At 43.4% G+C, this 19204-nt stretch overlaps 1 protein-coding gene across 1 annotated transcript in view; it reads left to right on the top strand.

Annotated features, from left to right (window-relative positions):
* The window catches only part of SAXO1 (stabilizer of axonemal microtubules 1), a 111117-nt gene extending 93912 nt beyond the window's left edge, over window positions 1–17205 (top strand). The window contains exons 3-4 of the mRNA XM_027963921.3: window positions 825–1027; window positions 16033–17205. Of these exons, the coding sequence (XP_027819722.3) occupies window positions 825–1027; window positions 16033–17033 (1204 nt within the window). The 3' untranslated portion in view covers window positions 17034–17205. The remainder of the gene's footprint in view (window positions 1–824; window positions 1028–16032) is intronic.
* Window positions 17206–19204: the final 1999 nt, after the last annotated feature.

Here is a 19204-nt window from a genome sequence, read left to right as displayed (position 1 = left end):
AATGTCTTGACTTTTCTATTCCATTGTTTCCATATTCCCTGAAATAATGGGAGTGCTGATGCCAGAGAGCTGAGAAGTGAAAGGTTCATTGTCTGCATTTTTTGGCCTTCTGGGTTTTCTATGAGGTTAAGTAGAGGAAGAAGATAACTATTAGCATGAGCTATTGGGAGCATAGAGAAGGAGGTGGTGGGACCTGAAAAATAGAAGTCAGCTCCACAGTGAACAGGTTGGGTGGGAAGGTGGAGGTAGCAGGCACAGGAGAGACCTCAGTGGTCCTGGGTGGCTGCAGTGGGATGGTGGTGAGATGAGGGGGAAGAGGAGGGGATGATGTGGCCAGGGAGGAAGGCTGAGGTGGGTCCAGGAAGGTTTACATCCCGTGCTAGAACGTTGGGCTTTATCTGGAAGATTTTTAAGCCAGGGAATAAAAGGGTAAGATTTGGGGTTCAGACAAGTTGATTTTGGCTCTCTAGGACAGAAGAGTGGCAGGTGGTGGGGGTAATTCAGGAAGCCCAGGTTATAGGTTATAACATGACCCACATGAGAAATGGTCAGGGTCTGAACTGAGGAGGAAAGAGGAACCGATGAGCTGCAGGGTGGAGGTAGGGAGCACGCACCTGGTGAGTGGCTGGCCCTTGACGGTGTATAACTTGAGTGAGAAGCGGATGGCAATGTCTTTGTCAAAAGTGGGAAACAGGAGGCAGAGCAGTGAAAGCAGAGAGGAGAGGATGGCTTCTCAGCAAGCGCCTATAGAATTGGGTTGAATGGAAACCATGAGCCTTATTCTGAGGCAAGGGCTCCCAAGGCATGTGCTTATTTTCCTACAGGAGAGACTTTGGGCCTCACAAAGTGTTACCAGTGAAGATCCACCAGCCCAACCCGTTCGTCCCAAGTGAAGAGAACATGGATCTGCAGACCACGTATAAACAAGATTACAACCCTTACCCCCTCTGTCGAGTGGATCCCATCAAACCTCGGGACAGTAAATACCCTTGTGGGGACAAGATGGAGAGTCTGCCTACTTACAAAGGTGGGAGAGGGCTGGAGGGGCAGGGTTGGGGGAGGATGGGCTGAGCCTAGGTGCTGACTGGGAAATGGGTTTTATGCACACACGCCCTCAGTGCACAGGCTGGGCAGTCTTTCCTGTGGCCAAATCTGGCCTTCAGCCTGTTTATGGGCAGCTGGAGAGGTAAGGATGGTTTTTAAATTTTTGAATGATTAAAAAAAATGAGAAAGACTATTACTTTAGGGCATGTGAATATTAAGTGAAATTCAGAGTTCAGCATCATAAGTATGTTTTGTTGGAACACGGCCACTCCCATTGGGTTTCTATATTATCTATGGCTAAGTTTGTGCTTCGGCAGCAAAGTTGAATAGCTGTGGTAGAAATCATATGGCATGCAAGGCCTAAGACATTTAATATCTGGCCTCCGACAGAAAATATTTGCCAGTGCCTGCCTCAGCTTGCCATTCCCATCCTGTATTGGGCAAGCAGTTCAAGTTTAAGCCAAGTTGGGTTTCACCACTGATTGATTCATTCATTTGTTAAAAAATTATGGAAATGTAACATACAGAAAAATGTGCAAATATATAATGATAGAGACTAGTGAATTTTTAAAATTGTTTTCTTTTTTAATGGGCTGAGTACCTCCCCCTGAATAACTATTTTGTATATACATCAATCCTTTTAACCTTTAAAAAAATTTTAATTTTATATTGGAGTGCAGTTGATTGACAATGTTGTGTTAGTTTCAGGTATACAGAAAAGTGATTCAGTTATATGTATACTTCGGTCAGTTCAGTCACTCAGTCGTGTCTGACTCTTTGCGTCCCCATGAATTGAAGCACGCCAGGACTCCCTGTCCATCACCATCTCCCGGAGTTCACTCAAACTCACGTCCATTGAGTCAGTGACGCCATCCAGCCATCTCATCCTCTGTCGTCCCCTTCTCCTCCTGCCCGCAATCCCTCCCAGCATCAGAGTCTTTTCCAGTGAGTCAACTCTTCGCACGAGGTGGCCAAAGTACTGGAGTTTCAGCTTTATCATCATTCCTTCCAAAGAACACCCAGGGTGTTCTTTAGAACACCTTTAGGATGGACTGATTGGATCTCCTTGCAGTCCAAGGGACTCTCAAGAGTCTTCTCCAACACCACAGTTCAAAAGCATCAATTCTTTGGTGCTCAGCTTTCTTCACAGTCCAACTCTCACATCCATACGTGACTACTGGAAAAACCATAGCCTTGACTAGATGGACGTTTGTTGGCAAAATAATGTCTCTGCTTTTCAATATGCTATCTAGGTTGGTCATAACTTTTCTTCCAAGGAGTAAGCGTCTTTTAATTTCATGGTTGCAATCACCATCTGCAGTGATTTTGGAGCCCCCCCAAAATAAAGTCTGACACTGTTTCCACTGTTTCCCCATCTATTTGCCATGAAGTGATGGGACCAGATGCCATGATCTTCGTTTTCTGAGTGTTGAGCTTTAAGCCAACTTTTTCACTCTCCTCTTTCACTTTCATCAAGAGGCTTTTTAGCTCCTCTTCACTTTCTGCCATAAGGGTGGTGTCATTTGCATATCTGAGGTTATTGATATTTCTCCTGGCAATCTTGATTCCAGCTTGTGCTTCTTCTATCTATTCTTTTTCAATTTTGTTCCCATTTAGGTATTATAAAATATTGAGTAGATTTCCTTGTGCTGTATTTGCTATAGGTAATTCCTATTGGACTGCAAAAGTTTTAGGAAAGTCCTAGAGGAAAGTGAGAATCCCTTGGTGAGTTGCCAGATAGCTGACAGTACAAAGGCAAATTAGACCAATGAATTTTGAGTGAATACGTATGGAAACAGGATGCAGATTGAAATGTATAGCATCGATACTCCCGTCTAGTTACCGTCCCCACCCAGAAGAGAACCACTGTGCTGACTCTGAACTTCGTAAATTAGTTTTGCTAGTTTTGAACTTCATTTTAACGGATGGGTTCCTCCTTTATTGGGCGTTTTCTGCATTCCAGGCATGGTATTAGGACCCATGAGGGAAGCATAATGACCTGTCCTTGACTTTGTAGTCTGGTAGGAGAGACAGGATATCGGGTGGTGTGTGTAGCTGGTGGCAGTCACTGACTCTATGGAGCACGAGCCACAGGACTGACGCCATGGGGATGGAGGCCAGGTTTGTGATCAGTAACTGTGCTGCTTATGATGTACACGGTTGCCCTAAGAATATGCGCAAAACTGTCCCTGTCACATGTCTGTGATGCCTGCATGCCTGTGGTGATAGTGGCTTTTTAAAATTATTATTTAAAAAATCTGGCTGCATCATGCAGCACATGGGATCTTAGTTCCCCGTGAAAGTGAAAGTCGCTCAGTCGTGTCTGACTCTGCAACCCCACGGACTATACAGTCCATGGAATTCTCCAGGCCAGAATACTGGAGTTGGGTGGCCTTTCCCTTCTCCAGGGGATCTTCCCTGGAGATCGAACCCTGGTCTCCCACATTGCAGGCAGATTATCTACCAGCTGATCTACAAGGCAAGCCTAAGAATACTGGAGTGGGTAGCCTATCCCTTCTCCAGTGAATCTTCCCAACCCAGGAATCAAACTGGGGTCTTCTGCAATGCAGGTGGATTCTTTACCAACTGAGCTATCAGGGAAGCCCCTTAGTTCCCTAACCAGTGATCTAACCCGCAGCGCTGCATTGGAAGCATGGAGTCTTAACCATTGGACCACCAGGGAAGTCCCCAGTAGTGGCTTATTTGGTCAAGCTTAACACTTGGCCATGGGGAGGTGGAGAGGCTGGAGGGGATGTAGGAATTGTCCTGAAGCCCTTCCAGGAGCTGTTAATCTATCATTCTGGAAGATTCTAAATGTGGCTGAGTATCTCTGCTTTTTCTTTTCTTTTGTCCTTTTACTTTCTTTAGTGTCACCTATTACCTTTTACTCTTCCATAGCCACCTTCTGCCAAGCCACATTCTGGACGTTGTCAAGTCCCCAGACAGCTCCACCTTCATGCCCTCCACCATCCGGTCCTTTTGGCTCTGGTATTTACTCCCACTGTGACAGTCCTTGGCCTCACTGGGACCTCCCGCCCACTGATGCCTCAACCCTCCTTCTCATCATCATCAGCCCCTCCTGTGTCTGTTCCCATGCAGCTTATTCCACATTGTATCACTACAGCCCCTCTCTTAACCCCCTCTTTCTTCTGTCCTTCTGTTGCCTCCTCCTGGTGACAACCAAACCCTGCCTTCTCCATGTCTACCACTGGACGCCTAGCAGCGCATCTCTCCAACCTTATCAGCTCATCTCTGTTGGCCACAGAAAGCAAGCAGAGAGATCTTTTGAAAATAGAAGTCTCAGCTGACCTCTTCTATACCTAAAACTCATCAAATAATCACTCCAGTTCTTAGGAGAAACTCCCACACCTTTGCCCTCTCCTCTGCTGCCTTGAAGATTTGCTCCTCCTCCCTGAGCCCCTCTGCTCTGGCCACGGGAGGTGCTTTCAGTTGCTTTGCTCCGCTTCTTTTCTGTGTCAGGGCATGTTGCACTGCCTTTCCCTCTTTAGAGAGCCACTCTCCCGTCCCCTCTCCAGTGCTCATCCTTCTGCAAGGGGCTGAAGCATCGCACCTTCTGAAGGTGTGATGCCAGACCAGACACATTCTGTAAGGTGCTTGAAGGCTGACCTTGTTTATAATTCATTTTGTAATTTAGTTTAACATTTGTCTCTTTGGCTAGACTGCAGGCTCTAAGAGAGCAGGGGTCTGCCTTTTTCTTTGTCTGTTACCCTTAACAAGGTAGGCACCATAGCAGATGTTGTATTAAGGAGTCAGCCCAATGAGGCACGTTGTAGGGTGGCACTTTGGCCTCTGCAAGGCTCCTCTGTTTCCCTTTTCATCCCAGTGTTTGTAGGAGGGCAAAAGATGGACACTGAGCAGGCAGGAAAAAAACAGAGCCCAACTGAGCACTTCCCTTTGATGGGTGAGGAGGCAGGGCTTCTGGTAGGGCTCATCTGACTGCATCCTCTCCTCTCTACATCCTCCCTGTGGGCTCCTGGATTTACAAGTCTTGACAGAGTTAGAGGCTCCTCAGAACAGCTGTCTGCTCAGCTCAACTTCCCCTCTCCACCTTGCCCTGGGTGCAAGGAGAGAAATACTGGGAAATACTCCCTGCTTTCCTTAATGGTTGACAAGGATGGAGTATCCCAGTGATATTATTTAAAAGGACATCTCCCTCCACTTCTCCCACAAAATAATCCCCACTCAAAATCAACACACAGAAAAAAATATCTAATCTGCCATATTCTTCCCCTTCTCTAAACATTTACATCTCAAATTACCCTCTGCAAACCAGAGAATAGTATTCTACTGCTAAAACTGAGTCATGGCTGACTTTGCCTTACTGAGAAAGTTAGTGTTGAGAAAACCCTATTTTCTTTTTTATAAAGCAGTTATAATAGGTACCAGAAATTTGTCTGCTGACACAGACTTAACTTTTTTTTTAAATTGAAGTACGGTTGATTTACACTATTGTATTAGTTTCTGCTGTATAGCAAAGTGAATCAGCTATATATCGACTCCACTCTTTTTTAGATTCTTTTCCCATATAAGCCATTACAGAGTATTGAGTAGAGTTCCCTGTGCTATAAAGTAGGTCCTTCTTTGTTATCTGTTTTATATATAATAGTATGTATATGTCAATCCCAATACTCCAGTTTATTCCTTCCCTCTGCCCCCCGGTAACAAGTTTTTCTATATTTGTAATTCTATTTCTATTTTATAGATGAGTTTATTTGTACACTTTCTTTAGATTCCACATATAAGTGATATCATATGGTATTTGTCTGACTTTCTTCACTTAGTGTGATAATCTCTGGGTCCATCCGTGTTGCTGCAATTGGCATGCTTTTGTTCCTTTTCATGGCTGAGTAATACTCCACTGTATACATGTACCATGTCATCTTTATCCGCTCCTCTGTTGATGGACATTTAGGTTGTTTCCATGACCTGGTTATTGTAAACAGTGTTGCAGTGAACATTGAGGGTGCATGTATCTTTTCAAATTGTTTCCCCCCGCCCCCGAGGATATGCCCAGTAGTGAGATTGCTGGATCAAATGGTAGCTCTGTTTTTCTTTTTTTTTTTTCCCAAAAGATTTGTTCTCGTTCTTTTTTTAAAAAATGATTTAATTTATTTATGTATGACTGTTCTGGGTCTTCAGTGCTGTGCAGGCTTTTCTCCAGCTCCAGCAGGCAGGGGCTGCTCTCCAGTTGAGTGTGTGAGCTTCTAATTGCAGCGGCTTCTCTTGTTGTGGAACACGGGCTCTAGGCCCTTGGGCTTCAGGAGCTGTGGCTGTCAGGCTCCAGAGCACAGGCTCAGTGATGTTGGCACACGGTCTTGGTTGCTCAGAGGCATGTGGGATCTTCCCAGATCAGGGATCGCACCCATGTCTCTTGCATTGGCCGGTGGATTCTTTACCACTGAGCCACCAGGGAAGCCCTGTTTTTAGTTTTTTAAAGGAACCTCCATACTGTTCTTCATAGTGGCTGCACCAATTTACATTCCTACCAAACGTGTACTTACCCAGGCTTAATGAAGTAGCAGTAGGACTGTTCTGAACCAGGCATCTTAGACCTTTTGGGTTTATTCTGGCTCCATCTGTACCTGAGGGTAGGTTTCATAGTTCTCCTCTGAAATTCAGGTTTAAAATCAATTCAGTTTGTAGTCAAAGAAAACATCTGTCGTTCGGTGTCAGTTGTAACCTATGTGTAACGTAGTTTTTTGAATAATACTTACCATATCATATAATCTCTGGTTAATTTTTTCCATTACTCCTCTAGGATATAGTGGCTTCCAAAACTTGGCCTTAAATGCCAAACATTTATTTTCTGCTTTTAGCACAGGGGATGCTGCGGTGAAGATGTGGTTAGTGAGGTGATAAGTGAACGAATAGTTCTAGATCTCTGCTTACAAGGGCTCCTGGTGACATGGTTTGGCATTACAGTCGCACATATTCCCACCAGGTCTGTTTCTTGGTGGGTGCCAGCCAAGGGCAGGAGTGAAGCCTGGGGAAGACCTGGGACATTTGCTCTTTGCCTCCTGCACAGCCTCATGCATATTTGAGGGGCCACATCCTTGCCTTATCTGTTGGCTGATCGCTCATGTGATGACTTGTTTCTCTTATGGAAATAGTATTGCCTTAATAAGTCTTCTGCAGCAGTGTTTATGGTTTTATGTCTATACATTGATTCTCCTTCCAAAAGGAAGGTGGGGTAGAAACCAAAGATCAAGGCCATTAAATAGATGTATTTCAATGGGTGCATCTCTATTCTGTCTATATGCTCTGCTTGCTATTGTTGCATAGGAAAAATATGCAGACTTTTCTCTTACTACTCTATGGCCAGTGCCTTTACTGGCCTCCAGAAAACCACTAGTAAAATTTGCTCCAGCAGCATTTGGTTGTAATTTTAACATTTTCAAAACACTGTGCAATTGGAAAGATTGAGAGTGTAATTACTTGATGCTCAGCTTTAGGTTTAGCTTTTCTTTTCTTTTCTTTCTTTCTTTTTTTTTTTTTTAGACACATTATTGAATGGAATCCCTTTTAAAGAGGTTCTTGCCAATTATGCACATGACACCCTGGCCCTGAAGGGCTTTTATTGATGGCTTTTCAGGCATGTGAATAGTTTGTCATGTGGAATTCTGAGGTTTTTTTGTAATATACGCTGGGTGGAGGAAGTTAGGAGGTTGGATAATAATGTGGTTTCCACTGTATTGTTGGGTATCAGAAATCATATGAGGCAACTCTCAGTTTAGGAACCTGTTTTCTTAACACTTCATCCATCACAGGAGAGGCCCAGAAAACCCTGTCCTACCCACTCCCATGTACCTTGAGGCAGTGTATAGGCATCTACAGGTAGATACCCTCATTTCAGTGAGGCTTGAAGTCTGAGGGGGAAACATGTGGTTTATATTCAGCAAGATGGTTCCCTCTAAGGCCCCCTAATGCTTTCAAGATGCTGATAGAGCCATTAATAGCTCTTGGAGAAAGATTAGATTTTCAATTAAAATGAAGCCAATTTAAAATAAATAGTTGGTAGTATTATTAGCCTGAAATAAGCTTAAGAGTGTGCCTGGGGGTGGGGATGTCAGGACTTACAGCGTGGCAGAATGACGAACTTGACAAATTCTCTCCCCAAAAAAGCAACAATAAAACTGGACAAAACAGTAAAAACCAACCATTTTAGGGTTCTGGAACTCAACCCAAGGGGTACAACAAATTGAGAACCATTTATTCAAGACAAACTACTAAACCATGTTATGAACAGTGGGAGTGTGTGGTGTTTTATCCTAGGGCTGCTTCCATCACCCCTCCCTCAAGTTCCATCTGTGTGGTAGTTCTGCTTTGGGCAGGCTAGGCTGCGAAAACCAGCAACTTTACTGCCAGTGGGGGCTGATTGGAGAAAAGTGCGTACTCAGGCAATTCAGTAAAAACAATAGTGACATTAATGGCAAAAAAATTAGAGAAGACAGCTTCTGCGGTTAGTTTGAGGTTGCAGTACTACTTGAAACAAGCAACAGACCAGTAGATCAGTCAGAAATTTACCAAAGAGACTCAGAGAATGAGACAGACTCAGAGGTGGGCCTTGATAAGCTCATACATATTCCTGATGGTCTGGAAGACTGTGCATATGGGCAAGGCAGTGTGCAGGCTCAAGAGATCAGAGAAAGGGTCTAGGTATTCACTCATCTTTCTTGGCTGAACATGATGCCTGGTGCATATGCAGAGGAGATATGAGATAGCCTGGCAGAAAATAAAAGCTGGGAAAAAGTTGCAAACTGTACAGTCTTTGACTATATTCTCCAACTCACACACAGATTCATTAGCAAATGGTGAAAACCTTAGTGGCTTAAGGTGCCTAAGTATGTGTGCTTAGTCACTCTTTCGTGTCCAAGTCTGTGATCTCATGGACTGTAGCCCACTAGGATCCTCTGTCCATGGGAATTCTCTAGGCAAGAATACCAGAGTGGGTTGCCATGCCCTCCTCCAGGGGATTTTTCCCACCCAGGGACTGAACTCAGGTCTCCCACATTGCAGGTGGACTCTTTATTGTCTGAGCCACTAGGAGGAGGGTGCTTACATATAACTTCTGGTTAATCAGAGGCAGATTACTAAACTATCCTGTGATAGAGGGTAGCTCAGGAATTTAGGCCTAAAAGTAAGATCAATTAAAAAGAAAAAACTGCCAGTACCATACTATAGTGATTACTATAGCTTTGTAGTATAGTCTGAAGGCTTCCTAGGTGGCTCTATTGGTAAAGAACCCTCCTGCCAATGCAGGAGACATAAGAGACATGGGTTTGATCCCTGGGTTGGGAAGATCCCCTGGAGGAGGGCATGGCAACCAACTCCAGTATTCTTGCCTGGAAAATCCTATGGACAGAAAAGCCTGCAATCCGTGGCATCACAAAGATTTGGATATGACTTAGAAACTAAGCAATAACCACAGTCTGAAGTCTGGGAGCCTGATTCTTCCAGCTCCATTTTTCTTTCTCATGATTGTTTTGGCTGTTTGCGGTCTTCCGTGTTTCTGTACAAATTATAAATTTTTTTGTCCCAGCTCTGTGAAAAATACCACTGGTAATTTTGATAGGGATTGCACTGAATCCGTAAATTGCTGTGGGTATTATAGTCATTTTCACAGTATTGATTTTTCCAGTCTAAGAACATGGTGTCTCTCTCCACTGTTTTTGTCATCTTTGATTTCTCTCATCAGTGTCTATAGTTTTCTGTAAATAGCTCTTTTGTCTTAGGTAGGTTTATTCCTAGGTATTTTACTCTTTTTGTTGCAGTGATAAATGGGATTGTTTCCTTAACTTCTCTTTCTGATTTTGTTGTTGTTAGTGTATAAGTATGCAAGAGATTTCTGTGTATTTATTTTGTGTTTTGTGACTTTACTAAATTTTTTATTGAAATAGATCTAGTAGTTTTCTGGTGGCATCTTTAGGATTTTCTATGTGTAGTATCATGGCATCTGCAAACAGTGAGCGTTTTACCTCTTCTTTTCCAGTTTGGATTCCCTTTGTTTCTTTTTCTTTGGTTGCTGTGGATAGAATTTCCAAAACTATGTTGAATAATAGTGGTGAGAGTGGGCACCCTCATCTTGTTCCTGATGTTAAAGAAATGCTTTCAGTTTTTCAAAAATTGAGAATAATGTTTGCTGTGGGTTTGTTGTATCTGGCCTTTATTATATTGAGAATAGGTTCCCCCATGCCTACTTTCTGGAAAGTTTTTCTTTTTTTTAATCATAAATTGGTTTAATTTTGTTGAAATTTTTTTCTACATCCATTGAGATTATCATATGGTTTTTATCCTTTAGTTTGTTAATGTGGTATATCACATTGATTGGTTTTCATATACTGAAGTATCAGTATATGCATTGCATCCCTGGGATAAACCTCACTTGATCATGGTATATGATCCTTTTAATGTGTTGTTGGATTCTGTTTGCTAGTATTTTGTTGAGGATTTTAGCATCTATGTTTATCAGTGATATTGGTATCACTGTAATTTTCTTTTTGGCAAATGGCAATCCACTCCAGTACTATTGCTTGGAAAATCCCATGGACAGAGGAGCCTGGTAGGCTACAGTGCATGGGGTCGCAGAGTCAGACATGACTGAGTGACTTTACTTTCACTTTCGCTTTCACTTTGTCTGGTTTGGTTATCTGGTTATCAGGGTAATGGTAGCCTTGTAGAATGAGAAATAGTATCAAAATACGTAGTGAGAATCCATGTTTGTAGACTGAAGATTCAATGCAGTTTAAGGTGCAGTTCCACCCAAATTTATTTATAGATTCAGTGCTATTCCTATTAAAATTTCAGGAGGTTTTTTGTTGTTGCAGAAATTGGCATGGTATGATTCTAAGTTTTATTTATGAAAATCAAACCAAAGTAGCTGAAAATTTGTCTTTTTCACAAATGGTGCTGAGATAATTTGATATCCACTTGCAGAAACATGAACTTAGACCTTACTTCACACCATACTAAAAATTTAACTCAAAAAGGATCAGAGATCTAAATGTAAGAGCTAAAAATTTTAATCTTTTAAACTAAGACATAGGGAAAAAAAGTAAATTTTATAAAAATTCAAAATCTCCGTGTGTTTTAAAAGATACCAGCGAGAAAACGAAAAGGTAAGTGACAGACTGGGAAAAAATATTTACAAATCGCATATCTGGCATTGGATTTGTAGTCTAGAATACAAAAATAACTCTTAACTCAAAAATAAGACAAACAACTGTATTAAAAAATGGACAAAAGATTTGGGTAGATATTTTACCAAAAAGACAAATGAATGGCTAACAAGCACAAACAGTTCAGTTCAGTTCAGTCACTCAGTCGTGTCCGACTCTTTGTGACCCCATGAATCGCAGCATGCCAGGCCTGCCTGTCCATCACCAGCTCCCGGAGTTCACTCAGATTTGCGTCCATCGAGTCAGTGATGCCATCCAGCCATCTCAAACTCTGTCGTCCCCTTCTTCCCCTGCCCCCAATCCCTCCCAGCATCAGAGTCTTTTCCAGTGAGTCAGCTCTTCACATGAGGTGGCCAAAGTACTGGAGTTTCAGCTTTAGCATCATTTCTTCCAAAGAAATCCCAGGGCTGATCTCGTTCAGAATGGACTGGTTGGATCTCCTTGCAAGCCAAGGGACTTAAAAGAGTCTTCTCCAACACCACAGTTCAAAAGCATCAATTCTTCGGGGCTCAGCCTTCTTCACAGTTCAACTCTCACATCCATGCGTGACCACAGGAAAAACCATAGCCTTGACTAGACGGACCTTAGTCGGCAAAGTAATGTCTCTGCTTTTCAATATGCTATCCAGGTTGGTCTTAACTTTTCTTCCAAGGAGTTAAGCGTCTTTTAATTTCATGGCTGTAGTCACCATCTGCAGTGATTTTGGAGCCCCCCCAAATAAAGTCTGACACTGTTTCCACTGTTTCCCCGTCTATTTCCCATGGAGTGATGGGACCGGATGCCATGATCTTCATTTTCTGAATGTTGAGCTTTAAGCCAACTTTTTCACTCTCCTTTTTTACTTTCATCAAGAGGCTTTTAGTTCCTCTTCACTTTCTGCCATAAGGGTAGTGTCATCTGCATATCTGAGGTTATTGATATTTCTCCCGGCAATCTTGATTCCAGCTTGTGCTTCATCCAGCCCAGCGTTTCTCATGATGTACTCTGCATATAAGTTAAATAAGCAGGGTGACAATATACAGCCTTGACGTACTCCTTTTCCTATTTGGAACCAGTCTGTTGTTCCATGTCCAGTTCTAACTGTTGCTTCCTGACCTGCATACATATTTCTCAAGAGGCAGGTCAGGTGGTCTGTATTCCCATCTCTTTCAGAATTTTCCACAGTTTATTGTGATCCACACAGTCAAAGGCTTTGGCATAGTCAATAAAGCAGAAATAGATGTTTTTCTGGAACTCTCTTGCTTTTTCCATGATCCAGTGGATGATGGCAATTTGATTTCTGGTTCCTCTGCCTTTTCTAAAATAAGCTTGAACATCTGGAAGTTCACGGTTCACATATTGCTAAAGCTTGGCTGGGAGAATTTTTAGTATTACTTTACTAGCGTGTGAGATGAGTGAAATTGTGTGGTAGTTTGAGCATTCTTTGGCATTGCCTTTCTTTGGGATTAGAATGAAAACTGACCTTTTCCAGTCTTGTGGCCACTGCTGAGTTTTCCAAATTTGCTGGCATATTGAGTGCAGCACTTTCACAGCATCATCATCTTTCAGGATTTGAAATAGCTCAACTGGAATTCCATCACCTCCACTAGCTTTGTTTGTAGTGATGCTTTCTAAGGCCCACTTGACTTCACATTCCAGGATGTCTGGCTCTAGATGAGTGATCACACCATTGTGATTATCCGGGTCGTGAAGCTCTTTTTTGTACAGTTCTTCTGTGTATTCTTGCCGTCTCTTCTTAATATCTTCTGCTTCTGTTAGGTCCATACCATTTCTGTCCTTTATCGAGCCCATCTTTGCATGAAATGTTCCCTTAGTATCTCTAATTTTCCTGAAGAGATCTCTAGTCTTTCCCATTCTGTTGTTTTCCTCTATTTCTTTGCATTGATCACTGAAGAAGGCTTTCTTATCTGTTCTTGCTATTCTTTGGAACTCTGCATTCAGATGCTTATATCTTTCCTTTCCTCCTTTGCTTTTCGCCTCTCTTCTTTTCACAGCTATTTGTAAGGCTTCCCCAGACAGCCATTTTGCCTTTTTGCATTTCTTTTCCATGGGGATGGTCTTGATCCCTGTCTCCTGTACAATGTTACGAACCTCATTCCATAGTTCATCAGGCACTCTATCTATCAGATCTAGGCCCTTAAATCTATTTCTCACTTCCACTGTATAATCATAAAGGATTTGATTTAGGTCATACATAAATGGTCTAGCGGTTTTCCCTGCTTTCTTCAATTTCAGTCTGAATTTGGTAATGAGGAGTTCATGATCTGAGCCACAGTCAGCTCCTGGTCTTGTTTTTGTTGACTGTATAGAGCTTTTCCATCTTTTGCTGCAGAGAATATAATCAATCTGATTTCGGTGTTGACCATCTGGTGATGTCCCATGCTGTAAAGAGCAATACTGCATAGGAACCTGGCACGTCAGGTTCATGAATCAAGGCAAACTGGAAGTGGTCAAACAGGAGATGGCAAGAGTGAATGTTGACATTCTAGGAATCAGCGAACTAAAACCGACTGGAATGCTTGAATTTAACTCAGATGACCATTATATCTACTACTGTGGGCAGGAATCCCTCAGAAGAAATGGAGTAGCCATCATGGTCAACAGACGAGTCTGAAATGTGGTACTTGGATGCAATCTCAAAAACGACAGAATGATCTCTGTTCATTTCCAAGGCAAACCATTCAGTATCACAGTAATCCAAGTCTATGCCCCAACCAGTAATGCTGAAGAATCTGAAGTTGAATGGTTCTATGAAGACCTACAAGACCTTTTAGAACACCCAAAAAAGATGTCCTTTTCATTATAGGGGACTGGAAAGCAAAAGTAGGGAGTCGAGAAACACCTGGAGTAACAGGCAAATTTGGCCTTGAAATGTGGAATGAAGCAGGGCAAAGACTAATAGAGTTTTGCCAAGAAAATGCACTGGTCATAGCAAACACCCTCTTCCAACAACACAAGAGAAGACTCTACACATGGACATCACCAGGTGGTCAACACCAAAATCAGATTGGTTATATTCTCTGCAGGAAAAGATGGAGAAGCTCTATACAGTCAAAAACAAGCACATACACAGATACTCAAAAATTTTAATCATTAGGGCAATGTAAATTAAAATACAATGAGATGCCACTACACACCCACTATAGAATGCCTATAATTAAAAAACAAATCATGATAACAAGTGTTGATGTGCAGAAATGAGAACTTTCATACATTGCTTGGTGGGAATGTGAAGTGGCACGCACCACTTTGGAAAAGTTTGCGGTATGTGGAAAAGTTACACATAAATTAAACATATAGCTTAGCAATTTTGCTTCTTGGTATCTACCTAAGGAAAATGAAAAGATGTAGCCTCACACACACTTGTCTATAAATGTTCCTAGCAGAAATTTTCATAATAACGAAATGATGACAACAATCCAAATGCCCATCAAATGAAGAATGGATAAACAAAATTTACTCTAATACTAGTCAACAATAAAAGGGAGTCAACTGGTGCATGCTACGACAGGGATGGACTTCCTTTACGTTATGCTTAGTGGAGGAAGCCAATACAAAACACTATATATTGTGCAATTCCATTCATAGAAAATGTCCAGAAAAGCCACATTTAGAGTGACCAAGAAATGATTAATTATTGCCCAGGGATGAGAATGAAGATAGCAAATTGGCTTGATTAGATTTTTAGGGTGGTGATGGAAATGTTCTATAACTAGATTAAAAAAAATTCTTTTTATTAAAGTATAGTTGATTTACGATGTTTTGTTAATTTATGTGGTACAGCAAGGGATTCAGCGTAACTAGATTTTGATTATAAATTGTTGCACAACTCAGTAGAAATTATTATGTGCGTAAGATGGTGCATTTTATATTTCTATAAATATAAATGGCACATTTACATTTATACGAATTATACCTCAAGAAAGCTGTTTAAAAAAAGTGTGCCTGTGGACTCCACTGGTATTGGCTATATACCTCAAAGACTACTTTTGTTCTCTTTGTAAAGTTGTAGGCAAGAGAATTCCCTGTGGATTCAGAATTGGTTAGCCAGCGCAGTGCCCCTTATTCCCCTGGAGTGCCATATTTGATGTATGTGGAGTGTATGTGTGATGATAGCAACATGATGGCAATCGCCCCATGGATGACCAGGAGGCCTAGCAAGTCTGGCTGGTGGCTCAGTCACTCTTTGCTGATTCACAAGGGCACCTTCCCTTAGAGGAATGGAACTGTTCTTGGATAAGGGAAAACCAGCAGTTGGACTTCTCTGTTGGAGTCCATTCCATGGGTCCACTCATGGCCCTGGACCCTCTACAGTCCCCACATGCAGCACTGTGGGTGTGATGAGACTCCTATAAATTAGTCTCTTCTGCATGTGTGTGCGTGCTAAGTCACTTCAGTCGTGTCTGACTCTTTGTGATCCCATGGACTGTAGCCCACCAGGCTCCTCTGTCCATGGGGATTCTCCAGGCAAGAATAGTGGAGTGGGCTGCCATGCCCTCCTCCAGGAGACCTTCCTGACCCAGGGAGCGAAACTGCATCTCTTACATCTTTTGCATTGGCAGGCGGGTTCTTTACCACTAGCACCACTTGGGAAGCCTTCTGCTGCACAATAATCTGCAAATACCACAAAGCTGAAACATTAAACCCTTGGTTGAGGTGGTGGCAGGGATCTAGTCTGGTTTTCCTCTGTCTCCTGAAACATCTCCCTGAAGACTGGCTTGTGGCTTCTGGGAATACATGCAGGTTGAGTGATGGGATTTATGAATAATCACCGCCTCTGCTTTATTTTCAGCTGACTATTTACCCTGGAACCAACCAAGACGAGAGCTGCTTCGTCCACCTCACCACTACCGGCCAGCATCAACCAAGTTTGATAGTCGCACCACACAGCAGGACGACTACTCCATGAAGGGCCTGGTGAACACCAGGAGCTGTAAGCCTCCAGCTGTGCCCAAGCTCTGTAACATCCCCCTGGAGGATCTGACAAACTACAAGATGAGCTACGTGCCCCACCCCTTGGAGAAGCGCTTTGTGCATGAGCCAGAGAAGTTCAGACCCTGTGAAATCCCCTTTGAAAGCCTCACCACCCACAAAGAGTCATACCGGGGTCTGATGGGGGAGCCAGCCAAGAGCTTGAAACCTGCCAGGCCTTGTGGGCTCGACACGCCATTTTCTAACACCACTGAGTTTAGAGATAAGTACCAAGCCTGGCCAACGCCCCAGGTGTTCTCCAAACCTCCTGCCATGTATGTCCCTCCTGAAGAGAAGATGGACCTTTTGACAACTGTGCAAGCCCACTACACGTACCCTAAGGGTGCCCCAGCTGAGTCCTGCCGACCTGTGCTCTCGGTCAAGAAGGGTGGCCGCTTTGAAGGCTCCACCACGACCAAAGAGGACTACAAGCAGTGGGCCAGCACGCGGACAGAGCCAATCAAGCCCATCCCCCAGCTGAACCTTCCCACTGAGCCCTTGGACTGCCTGACCACCACACGAACCCACTATGTGCCCCACCTGCCCATGATGACCAAAAGCTGCAAGCCCGTCTGGTCTGGGCCCCGAGGAAATATCCCTGTGGAGGGCCAGACCACATACACCATCAGCTTTACTCCTAAGGAAATGAGTAGGTGCCTGGCTTCATACCCTGAGCCTCCTGGCTACATCTTTGAGGAAATAGATGCTTTGGGGCACAGAATATACCGGCCCGTTTCTCAGACAGGCTCTCGGCGGAGCAGCCGTTTTTCTGTAGGTGATTCAGAAAATCCCAACCAGCAGGAGTTGACAGTGTCAGCCTGATTTTTAAAGGCTGTAATTTAGGAATTGCACAATACTTATAAAATCATATGGTTGAGCTATTCATTGGACCAAAAGAGAAAAAAAAAAAAGAATTCCCCAAAACTGAAAAAAAAATTTCATCGTTGTTTCCTGGACACTTGAATAAAACAAGAATCACTTGACTCAAGAAAAATGACATTTAATCACTGGCTAATCAGTCCCCTAACCCTCCCTCTGCTGTCTCCCCATCTTGGCCCCTTTACCCTGTGCTCATGGAATCAAAGCTGGTCTCTGAGGTTTCCTTCCCATCCAGATGTATTTTACTAGTTTAATCATTGTATACATTGACATTATGATCATCCCTTGCCAAGTATGAAGTGCCAAAGAATAAACTTCATTTTGGGGGGTTTGAATCTGCAGGTCTGTGTGTTCACGCCATGTGCTGTCTACGCAGAGAGCAGGCCGTGTTTCTTGCGACCTCTGGGGATATTTGAGCCTAAGTCTCTTGTTGCCTCCTCATCCTGGTAGGGGTGCCTCAGGCCTGATCTGGAGTCTTGTTTTGGGGCCTCTCTGCCCAGGGCTGCTTCACAGGGCATCTTTCTACCTCTTTACATCATGACATACCAGTAACAGCAGTGTTGTCTGATGGGGTATGAGTCTTGTCGTGAGTCTTGCCCATGAACCGGGCACTCAACTGAAGTTTCCTCTCCGCTGCACGCTGTTCCCCAGTTCTCTGCTACCATGGAGTATATTTTAGGGTTCTACAGACTCAAAAGAGAGACAGATGGCGGGAAAGGACAAGGTTCTATGGCAGAGCCTGGAAAGCGTGGACTGCCAGACCTCTCTCATTCCCAAACCAGTGCAGGCTCTGAGTCCGGGAAGCGGGGGTGGCGGCCGGGAGAAAGGGAGCCCTTGGCAACCAGGCAGTTGGCAGCTGGCCCTTAAGCTATGAGCTCTTCTAAATGCTCAGAACCTGGAAAAAATGGCCGCACATTGGGCTGATTCCTGGGAAGCCTGGACCCGCTTGTCCTAAAATGACAGCTATGACCAGGCCTCTCACAAAGTGTGACATAGTGATAATGGAGAAAGGGTTGGAGGTTCCTTTTTGGGGCCTAAGGTTTGATCCTAGAGTTAAGTAATTTGGAGAAATTTTTTTTTTAAATTAGGAAGAATCAAGGAGGGACTTTGTTCAAGATGGCCCAGGCAAGGATCAGATGGGTTCAAGGTCTGTGTGAGCCTCACCCAGGGGGATGCAGATTGACGCTTGGGTTATCTGCCTCTCTTTTGAGTCTGTAGAATCCTAAAATATACTCCATGGTATCAGAGAACTGGGGAACAGCATGGAGGGGAGAGGAAATTTCAGTTCACTGCCTGGTTCATGGTCAAGAAGCCTGCATCTCTTATTCAAGTCTGTCTTTCCATGGCTGTCGCCTCCCTGGCCCAGATTTTCAGGTCCCCACTCACTGTCTTCTTACCGTGAGGTTAGTTTGCGTCACTGGATTGGGATTTATGGCATTTAATCCTCTTGGCTGTATCAGGTGTGGATGACTGCCCTTATGGGATAAAGAAGCTCGGAGAAACGATGCACCTTGCCTAAGGCCACAGAGCTTGGAGCACCAAGGCCAAGACTGGAACCCAGGTCTTCTGTTTCAAGATCCAGGGCTCTTGACTCAACACCAGGCACCTCCCATCTGCAGTGACTCAGATCTCATGGCTCCACCAACCACATCAAATTGTACTGTCTCTGTCTGAACTCCTTTCTGGAGGCCATTAAGCTAAAGGAGGCCACTTAGGAGGGTAGGTTTTATTATTTTTGTTTCATCATTTTTCACAGATCAAAGGAATATTGGCACTTGATTTGAAAAACTAAATGGTATTAAAATGCTTATAAAACGGCAGCACTCTAAAGCAGCCACCCCTTAGTCTCTATTATAACTTCCCCAGGGAACAACTGTAAATAATTGGATCTGTTTCTGCTAATATTTTGCCTCAAATTCCTTAATAATGTTGTTTTAGTTGCTAAGTTGTGTCCAACTCTCTTGTGACCCCATGGGCTGTAACCCGCCAGGCTCTTATGTCTGTGGGATTTCCCAGACAAAAATACTGGAGTGAATTTCCATTTCATCCTCTAGAGGATCTTCCCAACCTAGGAACTGAACTTACATCTCCTTCTTGGCAGACATATTCTTTAC

Source organism: Ovis aries, chromosome 2, assembly GCF_016772045.2.
Source record: "Ovis aries strain OAR_USU_Benz2616 breed Rambouillet chromosome 2, ARS-UI_Ramb_v3.0, whole genome shotgun sequence".
NCBI lineage: Eukaryota > Metazoa > Chordata > Mammalia > Artiodactyla > Bovidae > Ovis > Ovis aries.
The sequence above is the reverse complement of the archived record's forward strand: the minus strand, read 5'-3'. Positions and strand labels throughout refer to the sequence as shown.